The sequence below is a fragment of the Mobula birostris genome, chromosome 12, assembly GCF_030028105.1.
Source record: "Mobula birostris isolate sMobBir1 chromosome 12, sMobBir1.hap1, whole genome shotgun sequence".
NCBI classification, from domain to species: domain Eukaryota; kingdom Metazoa; phylum Chordata; class Chondrichthyes; order Myliobatiformes; family Myliobatidae; genus Mobula; species Mobula birostris.
The window spans coordinates 78,071,043-78,096,039 of NC_092381.1; the positions used below are offsets into that span (position 1 = coordinate 78,071,043).

Here is a 24,997-nt window from a genome sequence, read left to right on the forward strand (position 1 = left end):
CTGTCAAGTCCAGGAACTTCAGAGAGGCAGCATCCTACATCTTGAAAGAAGTATGTGAAATTCAAAATTATCCTGTTGTTATGTGTATATTAGATGATCTAATAGTATTTAATAAACAAATTAGCAAGGTGTAGCTTATGATAAATTCTCGATTTAGTATGGATTCAGTACTCATAATGTACTCTATTCTAACACTTTATTCAATCAAGTATCTGTTTGTTGATTCCACCGAAAGAAACATTCCCGATGCACCTTTTCTCTTTCTTTTTTATTGGTTATTTTCTGATTTCCTCTTCAATTTCCTTTTCTCAATACAAAAAAAAATCCAATTTAAAGCACTTCCATTTACACCCCACTAACATTCTAAGGCATCAAGCTGATCATTGTGTCTAAATCCAGGTATGAAGTTAAAGCTTTGCGGTTTCTGTGGAGAGTGGTTACATATGCATGAAAAGACTGTTGAAAATTGCGTCTCCTCTTACAACAGAGGCAATTGAGGATCAGAGGTGTTCATGATAATGTTCACAATGTGTTTTCATAGAGTGAATGGAAATGGTTTCCAATATCATAATCAAGTAGCACAGATATTAACCAAAAAGGCAAAAGAAACCAGTGAGAAAGCTGTTACTTTATGTGCAATACGTGAGGAGAATTTCAAAAGCTTCCTAACGAGTGACAAATACATACTCCAATGTCAAGATTTTCAAAGAAATGGTGGGTGTTCTGTCCCAAAGAGCCAGTATTTCCAAGATTCCAGTAGAGACAAGTGCTGAACTTACTGCTGACTGCTCATACGTTAGTCTGGTAGTGCAACATGAAGTTGTGGCAGTTTCCCAGCACATCTGCGAGGGAATCATACCAAACCTGGAGATGAACAGCTGTGTGGGGACTGTAGTGGTGTTCTTTTTAGATCTTTAAGTACTTAATTTCATTTGAATGTTTCTGATATTTTTTGATATATTCTTAAAATTTTGAGTTAATTCTTAATGCATTTAATAATTTAATTATTTTTTGTTATTTTTAGAATGTTGTTGAATTCTTCTGAATGACAGAAATAGTTGGTTTTCTTGAAGCTTTATTTGTGGCTGGCCAGCAGTCTCTTCAACATAAAACCCAAGTCAACATAGAACATCGACATCTACAGCACATTACAGGCCCTTCAGCCCACAATGTTGTGCCGACCTTGTAACCTACTCTAGAAACTGCCTAGAATTTCCTTACCGCATAGCCCTCTGTTTTTCTAAGCTCCATGTACATATCTAAGAGTCACTTAAAAGACCCTATTATACCCACCTCTACCACTGTCACTAGCAGTGAATTCCAAGCACCCACCACCCTCTGTGTGAAAAACTTGCCTTTGGCATCCCCCTTGTACCTACTTCCAGGCACCTTAAAACTATGCCCCCTGGTGTTAGCCATTTCAGCCCTGGGAAAAAGCCTCTGGCTATCCACATGATCAATGCCCCTCATAATTTTATACACCTCTATCAGGTCACCTCTCATCCTCCGTCATTCCATAGAGGAAAGGCCAAGTTCATTCAACTTATTCTCATAAGGCATGCTGTCCAATCCAGGCAGCATCCTTGTAAATCTCCTCTGTACTCTTTCTATAGTATCCACATCCTTCTTGTAGTAAGCTGACCAGAACTGAACCAGTGGGCCTAACTAAGGTCTTGTATAGCTTTAACATTGCCTCATGCTCACGGCTCTTGAATTCAATCCCACAGTTGATGAAGGCCAATACACCATACACCTTCTTAACAACACTATCAACCGGCGCAGCAACTTTGAGTGTCCTATGGACGTATCTTACTGATCCTCCACACTGTCAAGGTCTTAATATAATATTATATTTTGTTTTCAAATTTGACCTACCAAAATGAACTACTTCCAACTTATCTAGGTTGAAGTCCATCTGCCACTTCTCAGCCCAGTTCTGCATCCTATTGATGTCCCACAGTAACCTCTGACAACCCTCCAGACTATCCACAACACCCTAACTTTTGTGTCACCAGCACACTTACTAACCCACCCTTCTGCTTCCTCATCCAGGTCATTTATAAAAAGCACAAAGAGGAAGGGTCCCAGAACAGATCCCTGCGGAACACCACTGGTCACTGTCCTCCATGCAGAGTACCAACCATCTACAACCACCCTTTACCTTCTGTGGGCAATCCAATTCTGGAACCACAAAGCAGGGTCTCCTTGGATCCCATGCCCCCTTACTTTTTGAATGAGCTTGGTATGGGGAACCTTATCAAATGCCTTGCTAAAATCCATATACACACCATCTACTGCTCTATCTTCATCAATATGTTTTGTTACATCCTCAAAGAATTCAACCAGGCTTGTAAACCATGACCTGCCCTTGACAAAGCCATCTCTAATCAGATTATGCCTCTCCAAATGCTCATAAATCCCGTCTCTCAGGATCTTCTCCAACAATTTGCCTATCACTGAAGACTCACTGGTCTATAATTTCCTAGGTTATCTCTACTCCTTTTCTTGATCAAGGTCGATTTCATTTTGTGCTCAATATTAATAATTGTAGATACAATAAAAATGAACTCTGAAATTTTGTAATACTTTTGTCTTCCATGTCTACTTTTGGAACAATCTCTAAAACAGCTCAGAAGATATCCAGCTCCTTTAACTTATATTTGATGATGGATAAGCGAGAAAGATACCATTAAAAATGCTGAATTTGAAATAATAAAGCATGCAGGCATGGGGGAAGAGAAAATAGAGTGAACATTTCCATTGTATAGACAAGGCAGAAGGGAAACTCTGTTAATGTGCAACTAAGTAATATTGCTACACTGTGTTGACCTGCAAACCGCCAGTGGGGATCTATGAATGCTACATGGAAATGTCATTCATTGGTTAATCCTGGTAAAATGGCAGCACACTCAACCTCAATGGCTACTATGGGACCAACAAGAGGTGTTTTTGTCTTTTTGTGACACCCCTTTTGACTGGGCATCTCTGGAAATGTGGCTCCTTAGCCCTTCACCGACAGCCATTGGACTCCACGATGAGAAACCCACCTTTCTCAGGCGCCTTACATCTAGGGTGTATTTGACTTTGGTTCTGCCAAAACGTGAGGCTAGCATATCTCTCTCACCCAAACCCCGGCTTGTGTGAATGCTCTGTGATTTACTGTCTGCTGCAATTACCTGTTGGCAAGAAATAACAGACTGTACACGGCATACAATTAAAGAAAGTATATTTATGAATGTTAACTGAACCAAGGAATTAAAGAACAGAAAGAAAAAAAACTAAAAGGGCCCATTATAATTAAGCAGTCAAATGTGCACATAAGTTGGAGCTCATCTTGGAGTTGTTTGTAACTCACCCGCTGGAGCGTTGGTCTGCATGAAAGCATGCACCATCTTCCAAATGTTGCACGAAATACATCTCAAACAAATAGGATCTGCAGAAAGCACCTTATGCAACAGGAGTGGCATCCTCAGCCATCCTCCTTCCTGTCTTCTCCCAGTTCCCTCCAAAAAAGACCTTGACCCACAACAGTGTCCCTCACAAAACCTCTCTGCCCAGTGTTCTCTAGAACCTTCTCCTAATTCCACCATCCTGGTTGGCTGACACCACCTTCCTAAGTTGAACAACAAAGCCCATTAACTCAGCTCAAACCCAAACAGGCTGAAAGCAGAACAGACTGCTCTTACAGAACTGCTAAAATGAAATACTTACAGCACAATAAAAATCTTAACCAGGGTGTTATGTTTAAGCATTTTTGTAAAATTGCAAGTCTACCCCATCAGTGAGTTTCTTATTAGCAGAGAAGCTGGAGGAGCTGAAGGTGCTGCCTGCATCAGAGAAGTGTTGGTACATAAAGGTAGTGCGCAGTCGAACAGCTAGTGATCTTCTTAGTTGCATTTCTTGTGGTCGTAAGACCCTGTTGGACATTGCTAATGTGGAATGCTGCAAGTGCAATTGACTGCTTTATTAGCGGTTGGCAGAGGAGCTGCGTGGCCTTGGTCATAGCAGCGGCTAGGCCTCAAGCCACAGTGTCACCTGTTTACAGCTGCCCAGAAGAACCAGTGGCGTCAGAGGCATCCATGCTAGAGTTGGTGCTGGCCCCTGTGTTCCCTTGGCAGAAGACAATCCATATCGTGTTTGACTGCACAGTTCGGCAACATTTGCGGACTCAAGGACTTGGGTCTATATTTTTATGGTGTAACTGTATTTTACTGCTATGTTATATGTGCTTGCTATCTTATATGTGCTATATGTACCTTGTGCTGTGTGTGACTATTGCTACTGTGTGTTGCATCTTGGCACTGGAGTAATGCTCTTTTGTTTGTCTGTATTCATGTGTATTTATGTATGGTTGAATGATAATTAAAGTTGAACTTGATCTTGAACTATATTCTTACCCCTGTTATTTTCCTGATTGTAAGTGCAATATTTCTGTTAGCAGCTCATTTGCAATCAGTATCTCTTCATAAGTGGGAAATATGCTTTTTCTATACCAGAAGATAATTGTGATTGACATTAATTGCTGTATCATATATATAAATTGAAAACAGAATGGGAACTTCCTTTTAAATAATATGTTGAGTCATCCAGAAAATAATACAATGAAAGGAGTGATTTCCACATTGAATTGAAAGCCGAAACCCATATAAATTTTGCTGGCAAGCTTTATAACACTGACTGAAATCCCCTTGTATATTATTGTATATTCTAATCACTTCTAAATTTTTGTTACTTTGTTTATGTATACTGATTGAAGTTGAAATTGAAAATAACATTGGACAGATAGATGATTTTTTTCACTTGACATCCATGGGTTTATTATCTCTGTACTATTCAACGTTCAAAGTAAATTTGTTATCGAAATATATATTTGTCACTATATATAACTCTAGGATTCATTTTCTCGTGGACGTACTCGATAAATCCATAATAGAATAATAACCATAGTAGAATCAGTGGAAGACCACACTACTTGGTGAATGTATTTGCAAATCTATCATGAATGTATTAATATTTCTCAAATATTTGCCTTTCTTTTTATCCATAAATCCTGCCTTCCTTTACAATGTGATTCAGAATGGATGATGCTGAAGCTTGCTTTATCCTTAGCAGTCGATATGAAGTTGACAGAACAGCTGCTGTAAGTTGTGTTACTTTCAGAGAAATATCTACTACATAGTTTCCAAAAGGCAAAAAAAGATGATGTTTAGAATGGTGTAAATTAACTACAATATATAAATTTTCAGTTGGTGTAGTCTTTTTCAGCCAAAAGGCCTTTTCCTCATTACTGCCAGCCTCAGATAAATTACCTATTGTAATTCAGGACACAGTACAACAGAACCCAGACCGGGAAAAGTATTTCTTTCCTGCAATATAATCTGATAATCAGGATACCTCCATTTTCCTGTCAAATAAGAACTGAGTTATATATGAACATTTCAACAATTGTGGTAGAAATTCCAAATTATTTGTCAAAGTTCATATGTAAAGTCTGAGAACTCCTCACTGACTTGTAACTGATTATCAGCCTCTATCTTGCATCATTTATTGACAGAGAAAACAGATGGAAATGACCTATCATCCCGTTGGAAGTAGTCACGATCAGCTTGTGAAAATTTAGGTTTTGATATTTTGTGCCTCCCTTTCAGGGAAGCGTGTCTTTTACATTTACCAACTTTCAAAGTAACCCAATGTAATCTTGCCAATTTTGGAAATGAGGGTAGAGTTAACCTCAGCCATTAGTTGACACAAATTAGACCAATATGAATATTCAGTATTGTTTTCATGGCAGTTCTACCCAAACATAGTTGAGAAATTTGGGTTTTACTTTTTTTCCTTGTTATTTCAATAATTTTAGTTAATAAGCAAAAGAATGTTCTTCTGCTGAGAAATATAGATGAGAAATTAAGAGAGTTAAAAAAAAAGCAAAGAATAAAAACTGGCCAATAAGGACTAATTTGGGGGTAGTGTTGCATGTTTTACCTGAGGTGGGTGATGGGGTTACATCCATACAGATGAAAATGGCCTCCAAGTTATACATGGCTTCTATCTGAAGAAGGTGGTAAACTGCTCAGCATTCTGAATGCTGTGTGTGAGAGAAACACTTGGTGTATTTCAGTAATTATAAGAGAAATCTTGGTAAGAAAAATTACATAACAAAAAAACTTATGAAATTTTGGCAGCCTTTTTAGATAACCTCTATTAATGCTGTGTATACGTACAGTGGTGCTAGGAGGTTTGTGAACCATGTAGAATTTTCTCTATTTCTGCATAAATATGACCTAAAATGCGGTCAGATCTTCACCTGTCCTAAAACTAGTAAACAAAACCCACTTAAATAAGTAACACAAAAAAAACATACTCGTTCATTTATTTGTCGAGAAAAATGATCCAATATCACATGTATTTGTTGAATAAAGTTTAGTAACTGGTGTGACCCCTTGAACAGAGATATCTTCAACCAAACCTTTCTCGTAATTGTTGATCAGTCCTGCACATCGGCTTGGAGGAATTTTAGGCCATTCCTCATTACAAAAGTCCTTTAACTCTGGGATGTTGGGAGTGCGGCGGGGCGGGGGGATGCTTCCTTGCAAGAACTGCTTGCTTCAAGTCCTTCCACCACATTTCTATAGGATTAAGGTCAGGATTTTTGATTCGGCCATTCCAAAACACCAATTTTCTTCTTGTTAAACCATTCTGTTGTTGATTTACTCTTGTCTTTTGGATCATTGTCTTGTTGTATTATCCAACTTCTATTAAGCTTCAGGTGGCAGACTGCTACCCTGACAATCTCCTGAAAAATGTCTTGAAACAATTTTGAATTCATTGTTCCCTCAACGATTGCAAGCTGTCCGGGCCCTGAGGCAGCAATGCAGCTCAAACTATGCTTAACAGTTGGGATGTAGTTTTGGTGTTGGTGTGCAGTGCCTTTTTTCCTACAAACATAACAATGTGCATTTCTGCCGAAAAGATCAACTTTTGGCTCATCTGTCCACAGAATATTTTGTCTCAGAGTTTTGTAGAACATCCAGGTTGTCTTTTGCAAACTTCAGATGTGCAGCAATTTGTTTTTGGAGAGCAGTGCTTTCCCCTGTGATGTCCTTCCATGAACACCTTTCTTGTTCAGTGTTTTTCTTATAGTGGACACATGAGCAGAGACTTTAGCAAGTTCTAGAGATTTCTGCAGGTCTCTTGTGGTTACCCCTTGTGTTCTTTTTCAGCTCCTTCAGCATTGCACATTGTGCTCTTGTTGTGATCTTTGCAGGATGCCCATTTCTCAAAATTTGAGCATGCCTATAAAAAACTTTGTTCATATTTAATACATGTTTCTAATTTATGTATTCATGCTGTGTAATATTATTTCCAATTTTTATGTTCCAGGATTCCATCCAATTGATTTTACAACAGTCTCTCCCTATCCATCTATATCTCTCTCTTCAGTTTATCCTCTATCATCCTCTTGCTCCCTCTCTCACAACATGCACATGCATACACCTTGTTGTTAGGGTCTTGTTGGATATCTGCCTGATGGTATTGACACTTTCCTTCTCATTTCTGTAACTTTGACTATTTAATTCACCCCGTCCCCCACTCCATTGAGATTATTGGCTTCATTATCCACCTCATAACACACATAACGAAGTGGAAGCAAGAAATCCTCCATCCAAAGAGGCTGTCAAAGAAAAAGATGACTGTTTGTCTTGACCACTAATTTATCTAATCCTGATGATAGCCTTTCTAAGGAAATCAAATAGAATTTTATTAAAGATTTCTATTTGAGGCATACATTTCTTCCTTTCACTAATTATTTCCCATTTGTGAATGAACATCTTAGATAAAATTTTGTTTCAAATTATCCAATAATGAGTAAGAGTCCAAACAAAAGATATTAATGTTAAATAAATCAACTTCTTTGGCAATGATATGGATATTAGGTTAGTAATTGAATGTATCTAAGGCATACATGTAGGCATAACTCATTTGTACAATGAATTAGAGTTTTATGTGTGCTCTTTACTGTTACCACACTCAATAATTGTCTTCATTAGTATTATCTCTGTCTTCTTCACAAAACTGAATAAGATTTGTTCTTCTTTGTATTATTTTAACCAGGATCACCAAACCATTCTGAGGGCATGGGCTGTCAAAGACTTTGCACCAAAGTGCCCCCTCTACGTTCAGATATTGAAACCCGAGAATAAATTTCATGTCAAGTTTGCAGGTAATAAACTTGGAGAGATGAGCAAAATTTTGTAATGTTTCAACAATAAATAATTACAATAAGATATATATTGATTGAGATAGGCGTGAGCCCCTTCTGGCCCTTTAAGCCACACTGCCCAGAAATCTGATGGTGGAGGGGAAATTCTTGAAACATTGAAGGTGTGCCTTCAGGCTTCTGTGCCTCCTTGCTGATGGAAGCAATGAGAAGGGGACAGGTCCTGAGTGATTATATCAAAGAGCTCTGCATCACACTGTTTTTAATGACATCAAATGCAAACAATAGAGTTGATCAGACATTGTTTGAGGCATTGCAATAAATGCATTTATCTAGATGTGACCATGTTTTAAACAGGTGAATCGGGAGAGATTTTCAATCTCCCAGTGTCTGCTAAACTTCAGAGTCCTTCATGTTGGATTTTGGGTGATGTGGGGTGGAGGAGTGGTTGATGAGAAAGAAAACAACCTCTCACACTGAATGGCCTTCATATAGATGCTATCAGCAGATCAGTAAATAAAAGATGTAAAATATAAATTGTCTTTCAGTTATTGTGAAGAAGCAAAATGAAAACTGGAACTTGCATATAAAGTATCAGAGGGATATTAAGAGATTGTGGCAGCATTAGTAGTGCTCATTCAAGAACCACTGGAGTCAGGGTGCATCCAAGAAGAAAAGAAAAACACTAACATAGGACTCCTGTTTAAGAAGGGAGAGAGACGAAAGAGAGGAAATTGTCAGTCAGTTAGCCTATTCTCAGTAGTTGGTAAGATGTTAGAGGCCATTATTAAGGATGAAATCTCAAACTACTTGGAAGTACATGATTAAATACAATGAAGTCAGTATGTTGCTTGACAAAACTGTTAGAATTCTTTGAGGAGGTTTGACAAGGGAGAGTAAGTGGACGTTATTTACATTGATTTTCAGAAGGCATTTGACAAGGTGCCACACATGAGGCTGCTAAACAGTGTTATAGACAAGGTACTAGTATGGATAGAAGATTAGTTGCAGGCAGAAGGCAGAGAGTAGGGATAAAAGGGTCCTTTTCAGGATTGCTGCCAGGGACAAGCGGCTCAAGGCTCTATGTAGAATTGACGATCTTTCACTATATGCATTAATGATCTGAAAAGGAATCAGATTTAATATCACTGGTATATGTTGTGGAATTTGTTAACTTAGCAGCAACAGTACAATGCAATACATGATAGATATGGAAAAAATAAATAAATGAATTACAGTAAGTATATACATGTATATAGAATAGTTAAATTTAAAAATATAAGTGCAAAAACAGGAATAATAAAGAAGTAAGGCCTGGGTTCAATGCCTATTTAGGAATCAGATGGTAGAGGGGAAGAAGCTGTTCCTGAATCATTAAGTGGCTGACTTCAGGCTTCTGTACCTCCTTCCTGAAGGTAACAAGGTTCCTGGGTGATGGGAGTCCTTAATAATGGATGCTCCCTTTCTGAGGCAATGCTCCTTGAAGATGTCTTGGGTACTACGGAGGCTAGTAACCCAGGATGGAGTTGACTAATCTTGTAGCTTTCTGTAGTTCCTTCGATCCTGTGTATTAGCCCCACCCCATACCAGATGGTGATGCAGCCTATCAGAATGCTCTCCACAGTACATCTGTAGAAGTTTTTGAGTGTTTTAGGTAACAAACCAAATCTCAGATTCCTAGTGAAATACAGCTGCTGTCTTGCCTTCTTTGTAGCTGCATTGATATGTTGGGACCAGGTTAGATCCTCAGAGATCTTGACACCCAGGAACTTGAAGATGCTTCTCTCTCCAATGCTGACTCCTTGATGAAGATTGGTGTGTGTTCTCTTGTCTCACCCTTCCTGAAGTCTACAATCAGTTCTTTGGACTTTCAGACACCACGACACCACTCAACTAGCTGGTATATCTTGCTCCTGTATGCCCTCTTGTCTCCATCTGAGATTCTGCCAAAAATGGTTATATGATCAAGAAATTTATAGATGACATTTAAGCTATGCCTACCCATGCAGTCACGGGTGCAGAGAGACGATGAAGGAGTTGATGGCATTGCAGTCAAATTTGCAGATGATGTTGAGAAGGATGGTCTTGAGGAGGTAGTCTGCAGGGGGACTTGGAAAGGATAGGTGAGTGGGCAAGAAAGTGGCAGGTCGAATACAGCATGGAGAAGTATGAGGTTAGGCACTTCAGTAGGAGGAATAATGACGTACACAATTTTCTAAGTGGGGAGATAATTCAAAAATCAAAGGTGCAAGGAGGCTTTGGAATCCTATTTAAGGATTAAACATGGGTGCCACGGTAACGAAGTGGTTAGAGCGTGCTATTACAGCTCGGGCCATTTCAGAGCTTGGAGTTCAATTCCGGCACCATTCTGTCAGGAATGTCCTCCCCATGGAATGCATGGGTTTTCCCCGGCTGCCCCGGTTTCTTTCCACAGTTGAAAGACATACTGGTAGTTAATAGGTCATTGTTCATTGTCCTGTGATTAGGTTTGGGTTAATTGAGTTTATCAGAGGTCGCTGGGGCAACTTGGCTCAAAGGACTGAAAAGGCCTAATCTGTGCTGCTTTACCACATAAATAAATAAATAAAACAAGTTAAGGCTAATTCGCAGGATGAGCTTATAAAAAGAAAGGCAAGTACACCGTTACATTCATTTTGAGAGGACTGGATTATAAAAACAAGAATGTACTGCGGAGGCTTTATAAAATGTTAGTCAGATTGTTCACAGTATTCCGTGTTTGGAATATTGTAAGCAACTGTGTGCCATATATAAGAAAGGATGTGTTGGTCCTGGAGAGGCTCCAGAGGAAGTTCACAAGAATGATCCCAAGAATGAAAATATTTAATGTCTGAGGAGAGCATGATGGCCTTGGACCTGTACTGGATAGACTTTAGAAGAATAGCATGGGGATACTAAAAGGCCTATGTAGAGTGCACATGGAAGGAATGTTGCCATTAGGAGAAATAGGATCTGAGGGAACAGCCTCAGAGTATAGGCATGCCTCTTTAGAATGCAGATGAGGAGGAATTTCTTTGGCCAGATGGTGGTGAATCTGTGAAATTTGTCAGTGTAGAGGGCTTTGGAGGCCAAGTCATTCAGTAGATTTAAGGCAGACATTAATGGGTTCTTGGTTTGTAAAGGGATTAAGGGTCACGAAGAGAAAGCAAGAGAATGGGATTGAGAAAAAAAATAGCCCTGATTGACAAATGGCAGATTGGACATGACAGGCTGAATGGCCTAATTCTGCTCACTTATCTTGTGGTCTTATAAAAATAAATAAAGTCTTTAATTTCTTTATAAAGAAAGGAGACTCCACATTTTGTAAATTTATTATTTTTAAGGCAAATGCAATTACTCTGTAATAATTATCACTGGAGAATATCGGGAAATAAACCAACTGCTGGAGGAACTCAGGAGATCTCAGTGTCTTCAGCTGTGAACCTGCATCAGGGCTGTTATCAATTATTGAGCCTGTAAAGCTTGATCTTTCCTGGCTGGACATCACCTGGCTTTTAAGTTTCTGACAAAGCATCTCCAACCTGAATGTTAGGCCTGTTTCATCTTCCTACAGATGCTATTAGAACTACTGAGCCTTTTCAACACTTTGTGTTTGAATTCCTAATATTTAAGATTATTTACATTGCATAAAAATAGCAAATAATTAAAGTTAAGATCTTGCATTGTTATCCGTTGATAACACAAGTGCTTACAACTTCATCCAGCAAAATCTTATACTTATGTCACTGCCCATCAGTTTAGAAATGGACCTTCAAATACTCCATTAGAGATAAATGTTGTTAAACTAGGGAAATACGAATCTCCTGTTTCTTTTTTATTGTAATTTATTTTTTATTGAAGTTCATCATCAAACAAACATTTCCATAAGATGTATTTCAGATATTGTACATATATATCATATAGTTATATATGCCACAAATCTCCACATAGTATTTATCTGAGGTAACACACATCAAAGTTGCTGGTGAACGCAGCAGGCCAGGCAGCATCTCTAGGAAGAGGTGCAGTCGACGTTTCAGGCCGAGACCCTTCGTCAGGACTAACTGAAGGAAGAGTGAGTAAGGGAGTTGAAAGTTGGATGGGGAGGGGGAGATCCGAAATGATAGGAGAAGACAGGAGGGGGAGGGATGGAGCCAAGAGCTGGACAGGTGATTGGCAAAAGGGGATACGAGAGGATCATGGGACAGGAGGTCTGGGAAGAAAGACGGGGGGGGGGACCCAGAGGATGGGCAAGAGGTATATTCAGAGGGACAGAGGGAGAAAAAGGAGAGTGAGAGAAAGAATGTGTGCATAAAATAAGTAACAGATGGGGTACGAGGGGGAGGTGGGGCCTAGCGGAAGTTAGAGAAGTCGATATTCATGCCATCAGGTTGGAGGCTACCCAGACGGAATATAAGGTGTTGTTCCTCCAACCTGAGTGTGGCTTCATCTTTACAGTAGAGGAGGCCGTGGATTGACATGTCAGAATGGGAATGGGATGTGGAAATAAAACGTGTGGCCACTGGAAGATCCTGCTTTCTCTGACGGACAGAGCGTAGATGTTCAGCAAAGCGGTCTCCCAGTCTGCGTCGGGTCTCGCCAATATATAAAAGGCCACATCAGGAGCACCGGACGCAGTATATCACCCCAGTCGACTCACAGGTGAAGTGTTGCCTCACCTGGAAGGACTGTTTGGGGCCCTGAATGGTGGTAAGGGAGAAAGTGTAAGGGCATGTGTAACACTTGTTCCGCTTACACGGATAAGTGCCAGGAGGGAGATCAGTGGGGAGAGATGGGGGGGGGACGAATGGACAAGGGAGTTGTGTAGGGAGCGATCCCTGCGGAATGCAGAGAGAGGGGGGAGGGAAAGATGTGCTTAGTGGTGGGATCCCGTTGGAGGTGGCGGAAGTTACGGAGAATAATATGTTGGACCCGGAGGCTGGTGGGATGGTAGGTGAGGACCAGGGGAACCCTATTCCTAGTGGGGTGGCGGGAGGATGGAGTGAGAGCAGATGTACGTGAAATGGGGGAGATGCGTTTAAGAGCAGAGTTGATAGTGGAGGAAGGGGAGCCCCTTTCTTTAAAAAATGAAGACATCTCCCTCGTCCTAGAATGAAAAGCCTCATCCTGAGAGCAGATGCGGCGGAGACGGAGGAATTGCGAGAAGGGGATGGCGTTTTTGCAAGAGACAGGGTGAGAAGAGGAATAGTCCAGATAGCTGTGAGGGTCAGTAGGCTTATAGTAGACATCAGTGGATAAGCTGTCTCCAGAGACAGAGACAGAAAGATCTAGAAAGGGGAGGGAGGTGTCGGAAATGGACCAGGTAAACTTGAGGGCAGAGTGAAAGTTGGAGGCAAAGTTAATAAAGTCAACGAGTTCTGCATGCGTGCAGGAAGCAGCGCCAATGCAGTCATTGATGTAGCGAAGGAAAAGTGGGGGACAGATACCAGAATAGGCACGGAACATAGATTGTTCTACAAACCCAACAAAAAGGCAGGCATAGCTAGGACCCATACAGGTGCCCATAGCTACACCTTTAGTTTGGAGGAAGTAGGAAATATATATATAAATATAAATATATCTGAGGTATACACTTATAGAAAAGAGAGGAAAGAAAGAACAAGCAAAAGAAGAAAACTATGTACAAGTAGAGAGTGATCTTTTTTTACAACATATTCATTGATTTGTGAGAATAAAATCAGGCCTATGAGGTGTTATGCAGTTAAACCATTTTTCCCAGTATGAATCAAATCATTCCAACTAATGATTAACAGATGCTGTTATCTTCTCCATTTTGTAAATGTCCATTGTAATTTCCATCCATGCATTTAAAGTCGGGCTCTCCTGTGATAACCATTTCCTGGTAAGGGTCTTTTTACCAGCCACCAGCAGTATATTCATTAAATATTTATCTCTTTTCAACCTTTCTTGAGGTAAATACCGAGTATATACCCAGTCGTGAGTTCGAGCCGCAGCCGAGGCATCGTGTTGTGTCTTTGAGCAAGGCACCTAACAACACAGTGCTCTGTGACGACACTGGGGCCAAGCTGTATCAGCCCTTGCCCTTCCCTTGGACAGCATCGGTGTCGTGGAGAGGGGAGACTTGCAGCATGGGCAACTGCCGGTCTTCCATACAACCTTGCCCAGGCCTCCGCCCTGGAGAGTGAAGACTTTCCAGGAGCAGATCCATGGTCTCGCAAGACTAACAGATGCCTTAATATGAGGTATATACCCAAAATATATGGTTTCACTTTCTAAGGGTATTCACATTTAAAGATGTCTTGTAGGGCATTATGTATCCCACTCCAATAGTCTTTGATAACGGGGCATTCCCAGAAACTATGATAATGGTTTACATTTTGATTTCCACAATTTTTCCAGCAAACAGGGAGGTTACTATCATAATGGGATTTCTCAGAGAGTGTAATAAAATACCTTATGAAGTTTTTCCATCCGAACTCCCTCCATTTCTGTGAACTGAACTGATACACTTCCATTGATACCTCCATATTGTTGTCCATTCTTCCTCAGATATAATTATCCCTCCTTCCTTCTCGCAATTTGTTTTAATGTATGAAGTCGAATGTGTTTTAAGATTTGACAAACTCTTATACATTCTTCAAATTATTCTACTACCATTATCTGAATTACATGCTTTTCTAAATAGCTCTCTCAAACATGTACTTGCCTTGGTTACATTTTCAACAGTCGTATTCATATACTGTTGCATCTGTAAATACTGATAAAAGTCTTGTTTTTCTAATAAGTGTTTCTCTTTAACCATTTCAAAACTGAACAGAGTTCCTTCTTTCATTATGTTGCAAAGGACTGTTATTCCTTTAGCTGTCCAGTCCTTAAATCTAGCATGTAGTTTATTCGGCATAAAATCCAAGTCATATGCACATCATTTAAGTATTGACAGTAGAGGAGGCCGTGGATAGACATGTCAGAATGGGAATGGGACGTGGAATTAAAATGTGTGGCCACTGGGAGATCCTGCTTTCTCTGGCGGACAGAGCGGCCACTGGGAGATCCTGCTTTCTCTATACTGTAAAGATGAAGCCACACTCAGGTTGGAGGAACAACACCTTATATTCCGTCTGGGTAGCCTCCAACCTGATGGCATGAACATTGATTTCTCTAACTTCCGCTAATGCCCCACCTCCCCCTCGTACCCCATCCGTTATTTATTTTTATACACACATTCTTTCTCTCACTCTCCTTTTTCTCCCTCTGTACCTCTGAATATACCCCTTGCCCATCCTCTGGGATCCCTCCCCCAATCTTTCTCCCCTGACCTCCTGTCCCTTGATCCTCTCATATCCCCTTTGCCAATCACCTGTCCAGCTCTTGGCTCCATCCCTCCCCCTCCGGTCTTCTCCTATCATTGGATCTCCCCCTCCCCTCCCACTTTCAAATCTCTTACTAACTCTTCCTTCAGTTAGTCCTGACGAAGGGTCTCGGCCTGAAACGTCGACTGCACCTCTTCCTAGAGATGCTGCCTGGCCTGCTGCGTTCACCAGCAACTTTGATGTTTGTTGCTTGAATTTCCAGCATCTGCAGAATTCCCGTTGTTTGCGTTTTTTTTTTAAGTTCAATATGTTGGGACCAGGTTAGATCCTCAGAGATCTTGACACCCAGGAACTTGAAGCTGCTCACTCTCTCCACTTCTGATCCATCTATGAGGATTGGTATGTGTTCCTTTCAGCCATGATTCAGTGATGCCTACAACATCATACATGCCAATCTGTAACTGTTCATCAACCTTATTCCTTTCACTGTGCGCACTCAAATATAACACTTTCAGTCCCATATTCACCCTTTTCGACTCATCCTGTTGACTGCAATTTTGCCTTATCACCTGCCTCTCCTTGCTAAAAGTCTCACTACACACTACCTCTGTTTGTAAACCAACTACCTCACCTCCGCACTATCACTTCAGTTCCTATCCCCCTGCCAAATTAGTTTAAACCCTCCTGAAGAACTCTAGCAAACCTGCCCGCAAGAATATTGGTCTCCCTCAGGTTAAGGTGTATCCCATCCCTTTTATACAGGTCATACCTCCCCCAGAATAGATCCCAAGGATCCATAAAGCTGAACCCCATCCCTCTGCCCCAGTTCTCAGCCATGCATTCACTTGCTATATCATCCTCTTCTTATCTTTACTGATGTGTTGCACAAGCAGCAATCCACAGATTACTGTCCTGGAGGTCCAATTCTTCAGTTTTCTTTCTAGCTCCCTAAAGTCTCTCTTCAGGACCTCTTCACTTTGTCTACCAATTTCATTGGTGCCAATATGTACCAAGATTTCTGGCTGCTCACCCTCATCCTTGAGAATGCCATGGACCCAATCAGTGATGCCCCTGACCCTGGTACCAGGGAGACAACATAACATCTGGGTGTCTCTATCATACCTACAGAATCTCATCCCTGTAGGCTGACTATGGAATATCCTATCATCAGGGCAATTCTCTTCACCTCTCTGCTCTTCTGTGCCACAGCACCAGACTCTGTGCTAGAGACCCAGTCACTGTGGCTCCCCTCTGGTAGGTTGTTTCTTTCAACAGTATCTAAAGTTGTATATTTATCACTGAGGGGAATGGCCACAGGTGTCCTCTGCACTGGCTGTGCATTTCCCATCCTTCTCCTGACAGTCACCTGTTTCCTGCATCCTAGGGGTGACTATCTCTCTGTAGCCCCTATCTATCACCTCCTCATTCTCCCATATGAGTCAAATGTCATTGAGCTGCAGCTCCAGTTCCTGAATACGTTCTCTCAGGAATTGTAGCTCCGTCCACCAGGTGCAGATGTGTTTATCCAGGAGACTGGAGGACTCCCAGACGTCCCACATAGTACAAGACACTGTCCCTGGAGCCATTCTTATGAATCTCCTCTGCCCTAAGAGATGACGAATAAACCAATCTGAGCAAAAAAAGAGAAACTTACCAGTTAATTTACCTTGCCGAAACCTGATCTCGTCTAAGCCTGATAAGCCCAAGCCACTCTAAACCCTGGCACACTCAAAAGAATGGCCACTCTGCTTGCCCTTGTGTCATTTTTATTCACCCGTTCTAATGAATCCCTCTCAGTGATTGGTCGCACCCATCTCCAAGAAACTGCCGTGAAGCTCTGCCTTTTAAATTGTGATTGCGGATCTGATTGAAAAGGGTGCTTTATTTACGCACCCCCTCTCAGTGATTGGTTGCAGCCCAAATCCATTCAACCATGAAGCATCAGGAAAATATTACTCTTCCCTAGTAAATCCTCAATTGTCTCTTGCTTTATGCAGAAACAATCCAACGTCTAAGATACCTGATTGTTATACTCTGCAGTGAACTTGAATTCTGTTGCCACAATCTTAGTGTCAATATTGATCTCAATATGATGTCGATATCACAGTCCTTAAGGTTATTTGTAAGTAGCAATGGACAGCTTATGATTACCATGTGTTTGCTGACTGAAATCCCAACTGTTGGGCATAGATTAAAAAAACTCCCAAGAACTATCACTAAGTTTCTATTTTACCTTGTTAATACAGCCTTTCAACCATCTGTTCAGCCGACTTGCTAGCAGAGCAGCCAGAGGGTGGTAGTACATAGCTACCACTCTGACTGGAGGCCTGTGACTAGTGGAGTGCCGCAGAGATCAGTGCTGGGTCTGTTATTGTTTGCCGTCTATATCAATCATCTGGATGATAATGTCATTAACTAGATCAGCAAATTTGTGGATAGCAAATTTGTGGATACCAAGTTTGGGGGTGTAGTGGACAGTGAGGAAGATTATCAGAGCTTGCGCGCAGCCTGTCCGGTGAAATTATATCGTATTTGTTAAATAGGGTACCGTGCACAATTCTGATTTAATGGCGACAGCCCTGAGAAGCACGGGGAACATCTGGAGTAACTTCTGAAATGCCCGGGTCGCTTCCGCTGCTACTGTGTGATTGAGAATCTCTGGAAGGAAGGCCCCAAAATCCTCGTCTTTGCCTGCTGCTGGCGGCAGGGTCTGGGGTCACGGAGCTCGGCAGAGATGGTCCTTGGTACTCGGTGTCGGAGGGCTGGTCGGAGCCCGAAGTTTTCGGACGACTCAGAGTCGGACTGTGGTCGGGTGTGGCAGGGAGAGTTTTCTTCCTTCTCCCGTCTGCATGAGATGTGGGACTTTTGAAAGACTTTGAACTTTTTTACTGTGCTCATGGCCTGTTCTTCATCAAGTTACGGTATTGCTTGCACTGTTGTAACTATATGTTATAATTATGTGGTTTTTGTCAGTTTTTCAGTCTTGGTCTGTCCTGTGTTTCTGTGATATCACACCGGAGGAATATTGTATCATTTCTTAATGCATGCATTACTGAATGACAATAAAAGAGGACTGCGTGTCCTCATAATCTAATCTAATCTAATCTTGACCAGCTGGAAAGTGGTCTGAATAATGGTAGATGGAATTTAATGCAGGCAGGTGCGAGGTGTTGGACTTTGGTAAAACCAACACAGTGAATGGTAGGGCACTGAGGAGTGCTGTAGAACAAAGAGATCTGGGAATACAGATCCATAATTCCTTGAAAGTGGCATCACAGGTAGATAGAAGAAGAAGAAAGCCTTTAACTCCGAGTAGAGTCATCGGGATGCCATCATGACGGCGTTCTTTTAGCAGGCTTTCTTATTTTTACGAGTCCGAGTTGCTAGCTCGGCGCTCAACCCAGCACGGATGGAAAGCGTACAAGGGAGCCGGCTGGACTTGAACTCAGGAGCCTTCACTCCGAAGTCCGGCGCTGATGCCACTACGCCACCAGCCGGCCTACAGGTAGATAGGGTTGTTTTGAACGTTTTTGGCATTTTGGCCTTCATAAATCAAAGTGTTGAGTACAGGAGATAGGACGTTATGTTGAAGTTGTATAACACATTAGTGAGGTCTAGTTTGGAATATTGTGTGCAGTTTTGGTTGCCTACCTAGAGGAAAAATGTAAAATAAGATTGAAAGAGCGCAGAAAAAAAATTACAAGGACATCGCCAGGACTAGAGGACCTGAGTTATAAGGAAAGATTGAATAGGTTAGAACTTTATTCCTTGGAACACAGAAGATTGAGGGGAGATTTGATAGAGGTATACAAAATTAAGAAAGGTATAGTTTGGGTAAATGCAAACAGGCTTTTTCCACTGAGGTTGGCTGGAGCTATAACTGGAGGTCATGGGTGAAGTGTGAAAGGTGAGGTTTAAGGGGAACATGAGGGGAAACTTCTTCATTCAGAGGGTCATGAGAGTGTGATTTGAGCTGCCAGTGCAAGTGATGCATGTGAGTCCGATTTCAATATTAAAGAGAAATTTGGATAAGTACATGGATGGTAGCGGTATGGAGGGCTATGGTCCCGGTGCAAGTCGATGGGAGTAGGCAGTTTAAATGGTTCAGCACAGACTAGATGGGCCAAAGGGCCTGTTTCTATGATGCAGTTTTCTATGATTCTATAACCAAGACTACTGTGCCTGCTTACACGGCTGGAGTAAACATGTCCACCTCTTGGAGGAAGCAAGAGCAGCTTGAAAAATTAAGTCGACAGTGAAGGAACGATTATTGCGGTTCAGAGTCGATCCAAAAGCAAAGAATTCTCTCAATCGCCAGAAGCGTGCACGGCCTCTTACAATTTTTCAGCATGACTGAGTGAGCATATCATCACATGTTCGCAAATTTCAAGTCAACGGCAAGTTTCAGCTGTGGCTTGAAGGCAGCATACTGCTCACTGCTCCCTTGTTGGGGTTGCAAACTTTCTCGTGAAGTATTGAACCAAGGTCCCATCTGCTCTCTCAGGTAATAAAGGAAAATTATTTTTAAACTATTTCAAAGAAGAGCATGGGAAATTTCCTCACTTCCCCAGCCAATACTTTGCCTTTGACCAGCCATGAAAAATCTGTTGTTAGTTCACTGTTTCATTGTTGTTTGTGGGAGCTAACTGTTGCACTTCCAGTGGTGATTCCACCTCTACAGCACACTCTTCCCTGATAAGTGCTGGAACATCCTAACACTCATAAGAATATGAGTGCTGATGACAGTTCTTTGACCGAAATTATTAACACTCTTGTTCTCTTTTCACAAATGGTGTCTGCCCTGCTGAGTATTTCCAGTGTTTTCCATTTGAATTGAAATGTAAATTCTCTTTTGCATTGAAAAGAGGAGCGTCCTTCTCAGTAGGTCATCGGTAAAGCAAATTGAGAGACTGTCATCATTCCAATTAAACTCCAGTAATTTAATGCAGCACACATGGTAACAGCAGAAGGAACAGAACGACAAGGGTCAATACCTCTCTCTTGGTCATCTGACAGTTTTTGCTAATGAGATGTCATCTTGTACAAATGTACAAATTATTGTTTTGGCAATACTAAGGAGTCAATGGAAACATTTTAAACTATATTTAGCTCATTCAGTCTGACACTTCTGGCACCTTATTCTTAAAGTAATTTACTATCATAGCTTTCATTATTGAAGTGATAATCTATCATGTATTTAAATATATGAAGTTCATAAACTAAAGTTTTCTTTCCATGTTAAATAGTGGCTGACCATGGCTTAGTCTATTGATATGGTTTACTAAGCATGAACATATTTTGTGAGGCTTTTAAATTGCAATCACTCCGAAGAGGTTATACAATAGACTTAAACAAGGATCTGGACCCTCTGAAATTTACCTATCTCTACAATAGGCCTACAGTGGATCCAATCTTACTGGCTTTTCACCTGGACAATAGCAATACCCTCCTCAGGCTGCTGTTTATTGATTATAACTCAGCGTTCAACACTATCATACCCTCAGTACTGATCAACAAGTTCTGAAACCTGGACTTCCATACCTCCCTCTTTGACTTCCTCATCAAGGGACTATAGTCAGTGTTATTTATGCTATAGCCTGAATTTCATAACTGCATGCAAAACATTAGCTAGTAGATATTCTGAATTTCCAGCTTCGGAGAAGTTAATAATAATTGGTTAATTCCTTGTTTATGCCTCATTCAGCAGGACAGTGTCACTGAAAGTGCTTTGCAGAGTCAGGAAAGTTGAAGTTTATATGCATGATTAACCAAGTACAAAATCTTTTGACTAATGTATTAATAGACAAATTTATGCAATTCTAGTTGCACACTTTATATTTTTCATATGATTCTATTTAGATCATGTTGTTTGTGAAGAAGAATTCAAATATGCCATGCTCGCTCTAAATTGCATCTGTCCAGCCACATCAACACTGATAACTCTACTTGTTCACACTTCCAGGGGCCAGTAAGTGCTTTTTTATATATAAAGTATTAGCTTCATTTTTCTAAAATTATAGGCAATTCTATCATGCCTCTAAGTATATTGTATTAGTTAATCTAAACCCTATATCAGAATATCAGGGCAAAATTTAGGCTGACGCTGTTGTGAGGTGCTGAGCGAACGTTGAGCTAATTATGTCAACTTTTAATTAGACACGAAAATTAGGTTGCATTTGCATATTCAGGTGGCTGTGTGAATCCCTGGTATTCTTATTAATCTTCCTTCTTTAACCAGTGGGAGTGGAAATGGACATTCTGTCTAATTGGGACTTATTGGCACAGTATCTTTTATAGTTGTGTTCAAGTCAAAAGACTCTGTATTCCAAATAAACCACACTGTGGCATGCATTAATAAGCTACAGTGTGATATCAAGTGTTACGTATTCAGGATGGTAAATATCAGGATACACCTTTCATCTTAAAATTTTTATGGCCTTTACATTTTAGGGATGCTGCACCATTGGAGAAGCTCTAAGAATAAGCCAGGGAATTATAGGCCAGTGAGCCTGACATCAGTAGTGGAAAAGCTATTGGAAGGCATTCTAAGGTAAAATAGAGAGGGACTAATTAGTGATAGTCAACTTGGCTTTGTGTAAGTCGCATCTAACTCTATCGTATAGAGTTTTTCGAAGAAGTTTCCAGGAAAGTTGCTGAAGGCAAGGGAGTGGGTGTTCAGTCTTGCCAAAGGGTTTAGGCCCGAAACATTAACTGTACTTTTTTCCATAGATGCTGCCTGGCCTTCTGAGTTCCTCCAGCATTTTGTGTATTGCAGTGGATGTTGTCTACATTGCCTTTAACAAGGCCTTTGATAAGATTCTACATGGGCGGTTGGTCAAGGACATTCAGTCACTTGGCATTCAAGATGAGGTAGTAAATTAGATTAGACATTGGCTTCGCAGAAGATACCAGAGAGTGGTTATAGATGGTTGCCACTCTGACTGGAGGCCTGTGACTAGTCGTGTGCAGCCAGGATCAGTGCTGGGTCCACTGTTGTTTGTTACCTATATCAGTGTTCTGGATGAGAATATGGCTAACTGGATCAGCAAATTTGCAGTTGACACCAACTTCAGAGGAGTAGTGGACAGCGAAGAAGACTATCAAAGATTGCAGTGGGATCTAGACCAGTTGGTGAAATGGGCTGAACAATGGCAGATGGAATTTAATGCAGATGTGTGTGAGGTTTTGCACTTTGGGAGGACCAAACACAATAGGTCTTACATGGTGAGCAGTAGTGCACTGAGGAGTGGGGTAGAACAGAGGGATCTAGGAATTCATAATTCCTTGTAAGTGGTGCCACAGGTAGATAGGGTTGTGAAGAAAGCATTGGGCACATTGTCCTTCCTAAATCATTGTACTGAGTACAGGAGTTGGGATGTTTTGTTGAAATTGTATAAGACATTGATGAGGCCTAATTTAGAGTATTGTGTGCAGTTTTGGTCACTTACCTATAGGAAAGATGTAAATAATACTGAAAGAGTATAGCGAAAAATTACAAGGATATTGCTGGGATTTGAGGACCTGAGTTATATGGAAAATTGGAGTAGGTTCTATTCTATAGAACGTCGAAGATTGAGGGGAGATCTGATAGAAGTATACAAAATTATGAGGGGTATAGACAGGGTAAATGCAAGCAGGTTTTTTTCCACTGAGATAGGGTGAGACTAAAACTAGAAGTCATGAGTTAAGGGTGAAAGGTGAAATGTTTAAGGGGAATATGATGGGTGGTGAGAGAGTGGAACCAACTGTTAGCACAAATGATGAATTGATGAATGCAGTGTTGATTTCAACATTTAAGGTAAGTTTGGATAGGTACATGGAAGGGAGGGATATGGAGGGGTATGGTTCGGGCGCAGATCGATGGGACTAGGTACCTTAATGGTTTGGCATGAACCAGATGAGCCAAAGGGGCCTGTTTCAGCACTGTAGTGTTCTATGACCCTAAAGATTCACCAAAGAAAAGCATTGAGGGAAAATCAGGTGTATCCCTTAATTAAAACCAAAAATAGATCATCTGTTTCTTGTTTTATTGATTTTTATCAGAGCTTGCTGTACACATGTAGGATGATGCATTTATTAAGGTGGTGAAGGCACTATAGACAGTACTTAATAGGCATTTTAGGTCGGGTTAAAGTCATCAAAGGTACAATCAAAAGCATACATTCTCATCTTCCAGTGGATCTAGAGTCTTTCCAACAAACTGAAGTAACAGAAGAGAAGCAGAGTCATTGAATCATACAGCAGAGAAGCGGGTCGTTTGCCCACCATATCCATGATGACTTTTTTGTAATTCTATACTAATTCCAGTTGCCAGCATTAGGTCATATCCTCCCATGCCATGCCAATGATTTTACTACCACTGACGTAAGACTAAGTAGCCTGGAGTTATCTGGCTATATCTCTGCTGTCCTTAAATAAAAGAAAACATGAGCTATCCTCCAGTCCTTTGGCTCCTTATCTATGGCTAATGAAAATGCAAAAATGATTGAAAGGGCCCCAGATATCTCTTCTCTTGTTTCCCCTAGTGACCTGGGATAGAAGACAACCCTGAGGTTTTAACAATCTTTATATGTCCTAAGACAGTGGTCCCCAACCATCGGGCCGCGGACCAGGACTGGGCCGCAGAGCATGCGCTACCGGGCCGCGAGGAAACGATATGATTTGGCGATCTGAGTCAGCTGCACGTTTCCTCATTCCCTGTCACGCACTGTTTAGCCATTACCCAAGTGTCATCCATTTCAGCGCGGGAAGGAGCTCAACTCCTCGAGCTTGCAAATGACGGCGAGCTGAAAAGTCTGTTTGACATAACATCTCTGCCGGCATTCTGGATCAAAGTCAAGGCTCAATATCCTGAGATAGCCACGGAAGCACCGAAAACATAGCTTCCATTTCCAACATATCTCTGCGATGAATGTAACAAAAACTAAATTGCGGATTAGACTGGACATAAGGAACCCCGTTCGAGTATCGCTGTCCCCCATCACCCCTCGATAGGACCGTCTTGTTGCAGGAAAGCAAGCCCAGGGCTCCCACTGATTCAGCGATATTGGTGTGTTGCAATGATTTTATATGTTCATATGGGGAAAATATGTGCTGTGTGTTTAATATCCAAACGTTACTTAAAATGTTATGATGCTATTGACTTATATAACCATATAACAATTACAGCACAGAAACAGGCCATCTCTGCCCTTCTAGTCCGTGCCGAACGCTACTCTCACCTAGTCCCACCGACCTGCACTCAGCCCATAACCCTCCATTCCTTTCCTGTGCATATGCCTATCCGATTTTTGTTTAAATGATAATATCAAACCTGCCTCTACCACTTCTATTGGAAGTTTGTTCAACATTTACTTCAAGCTCCCCTGTCCTCCCCTGATAATTGACTTATCACTATATTTATGCGAGGAAAATATGCGCTGTGTGTTTAATATTAAATTCGTTAGATAAAGCCTTTTAGAAACAAAATTGATTGTATTAGCCACTTATC

The 24,997-nt window shown here is 41.0% G+C and overlaps 1 protein-coding gene across 3 annotated transcripts in view; it reads left to right on the top strand.

The window, feature by feature from the left end:
- Positions 1 to 24,997, top strand: part of kcnt2a (potassium channel, subfamily T, member 2a) — a 976,808-nt gene that overhangs the window by 488,569 nt on the left and 463,242 nt on the right. For all 3 annotated transcript variants that reach the window (XM_072274729.1, XM_072274730.1, XM_072274731.1), the window contains exons 12-14: positions 5,077 to 5,140; positions 8,113 to 8,221; positions 21,367 to 21,475. In XM_072274729.1, the coding sequence (XP_072130830.1) occupies positions 5,077 to 5,140; positions 8,113 to 8,221; positions 21,367 to 21,475 (282 nt within the window). The remainder of the gene's footprint in view (positions 1 to 5,076; positions 5,141 to 8,112; positions 8,222 to 21,366; positions 21,476 to 24,997) is intronic.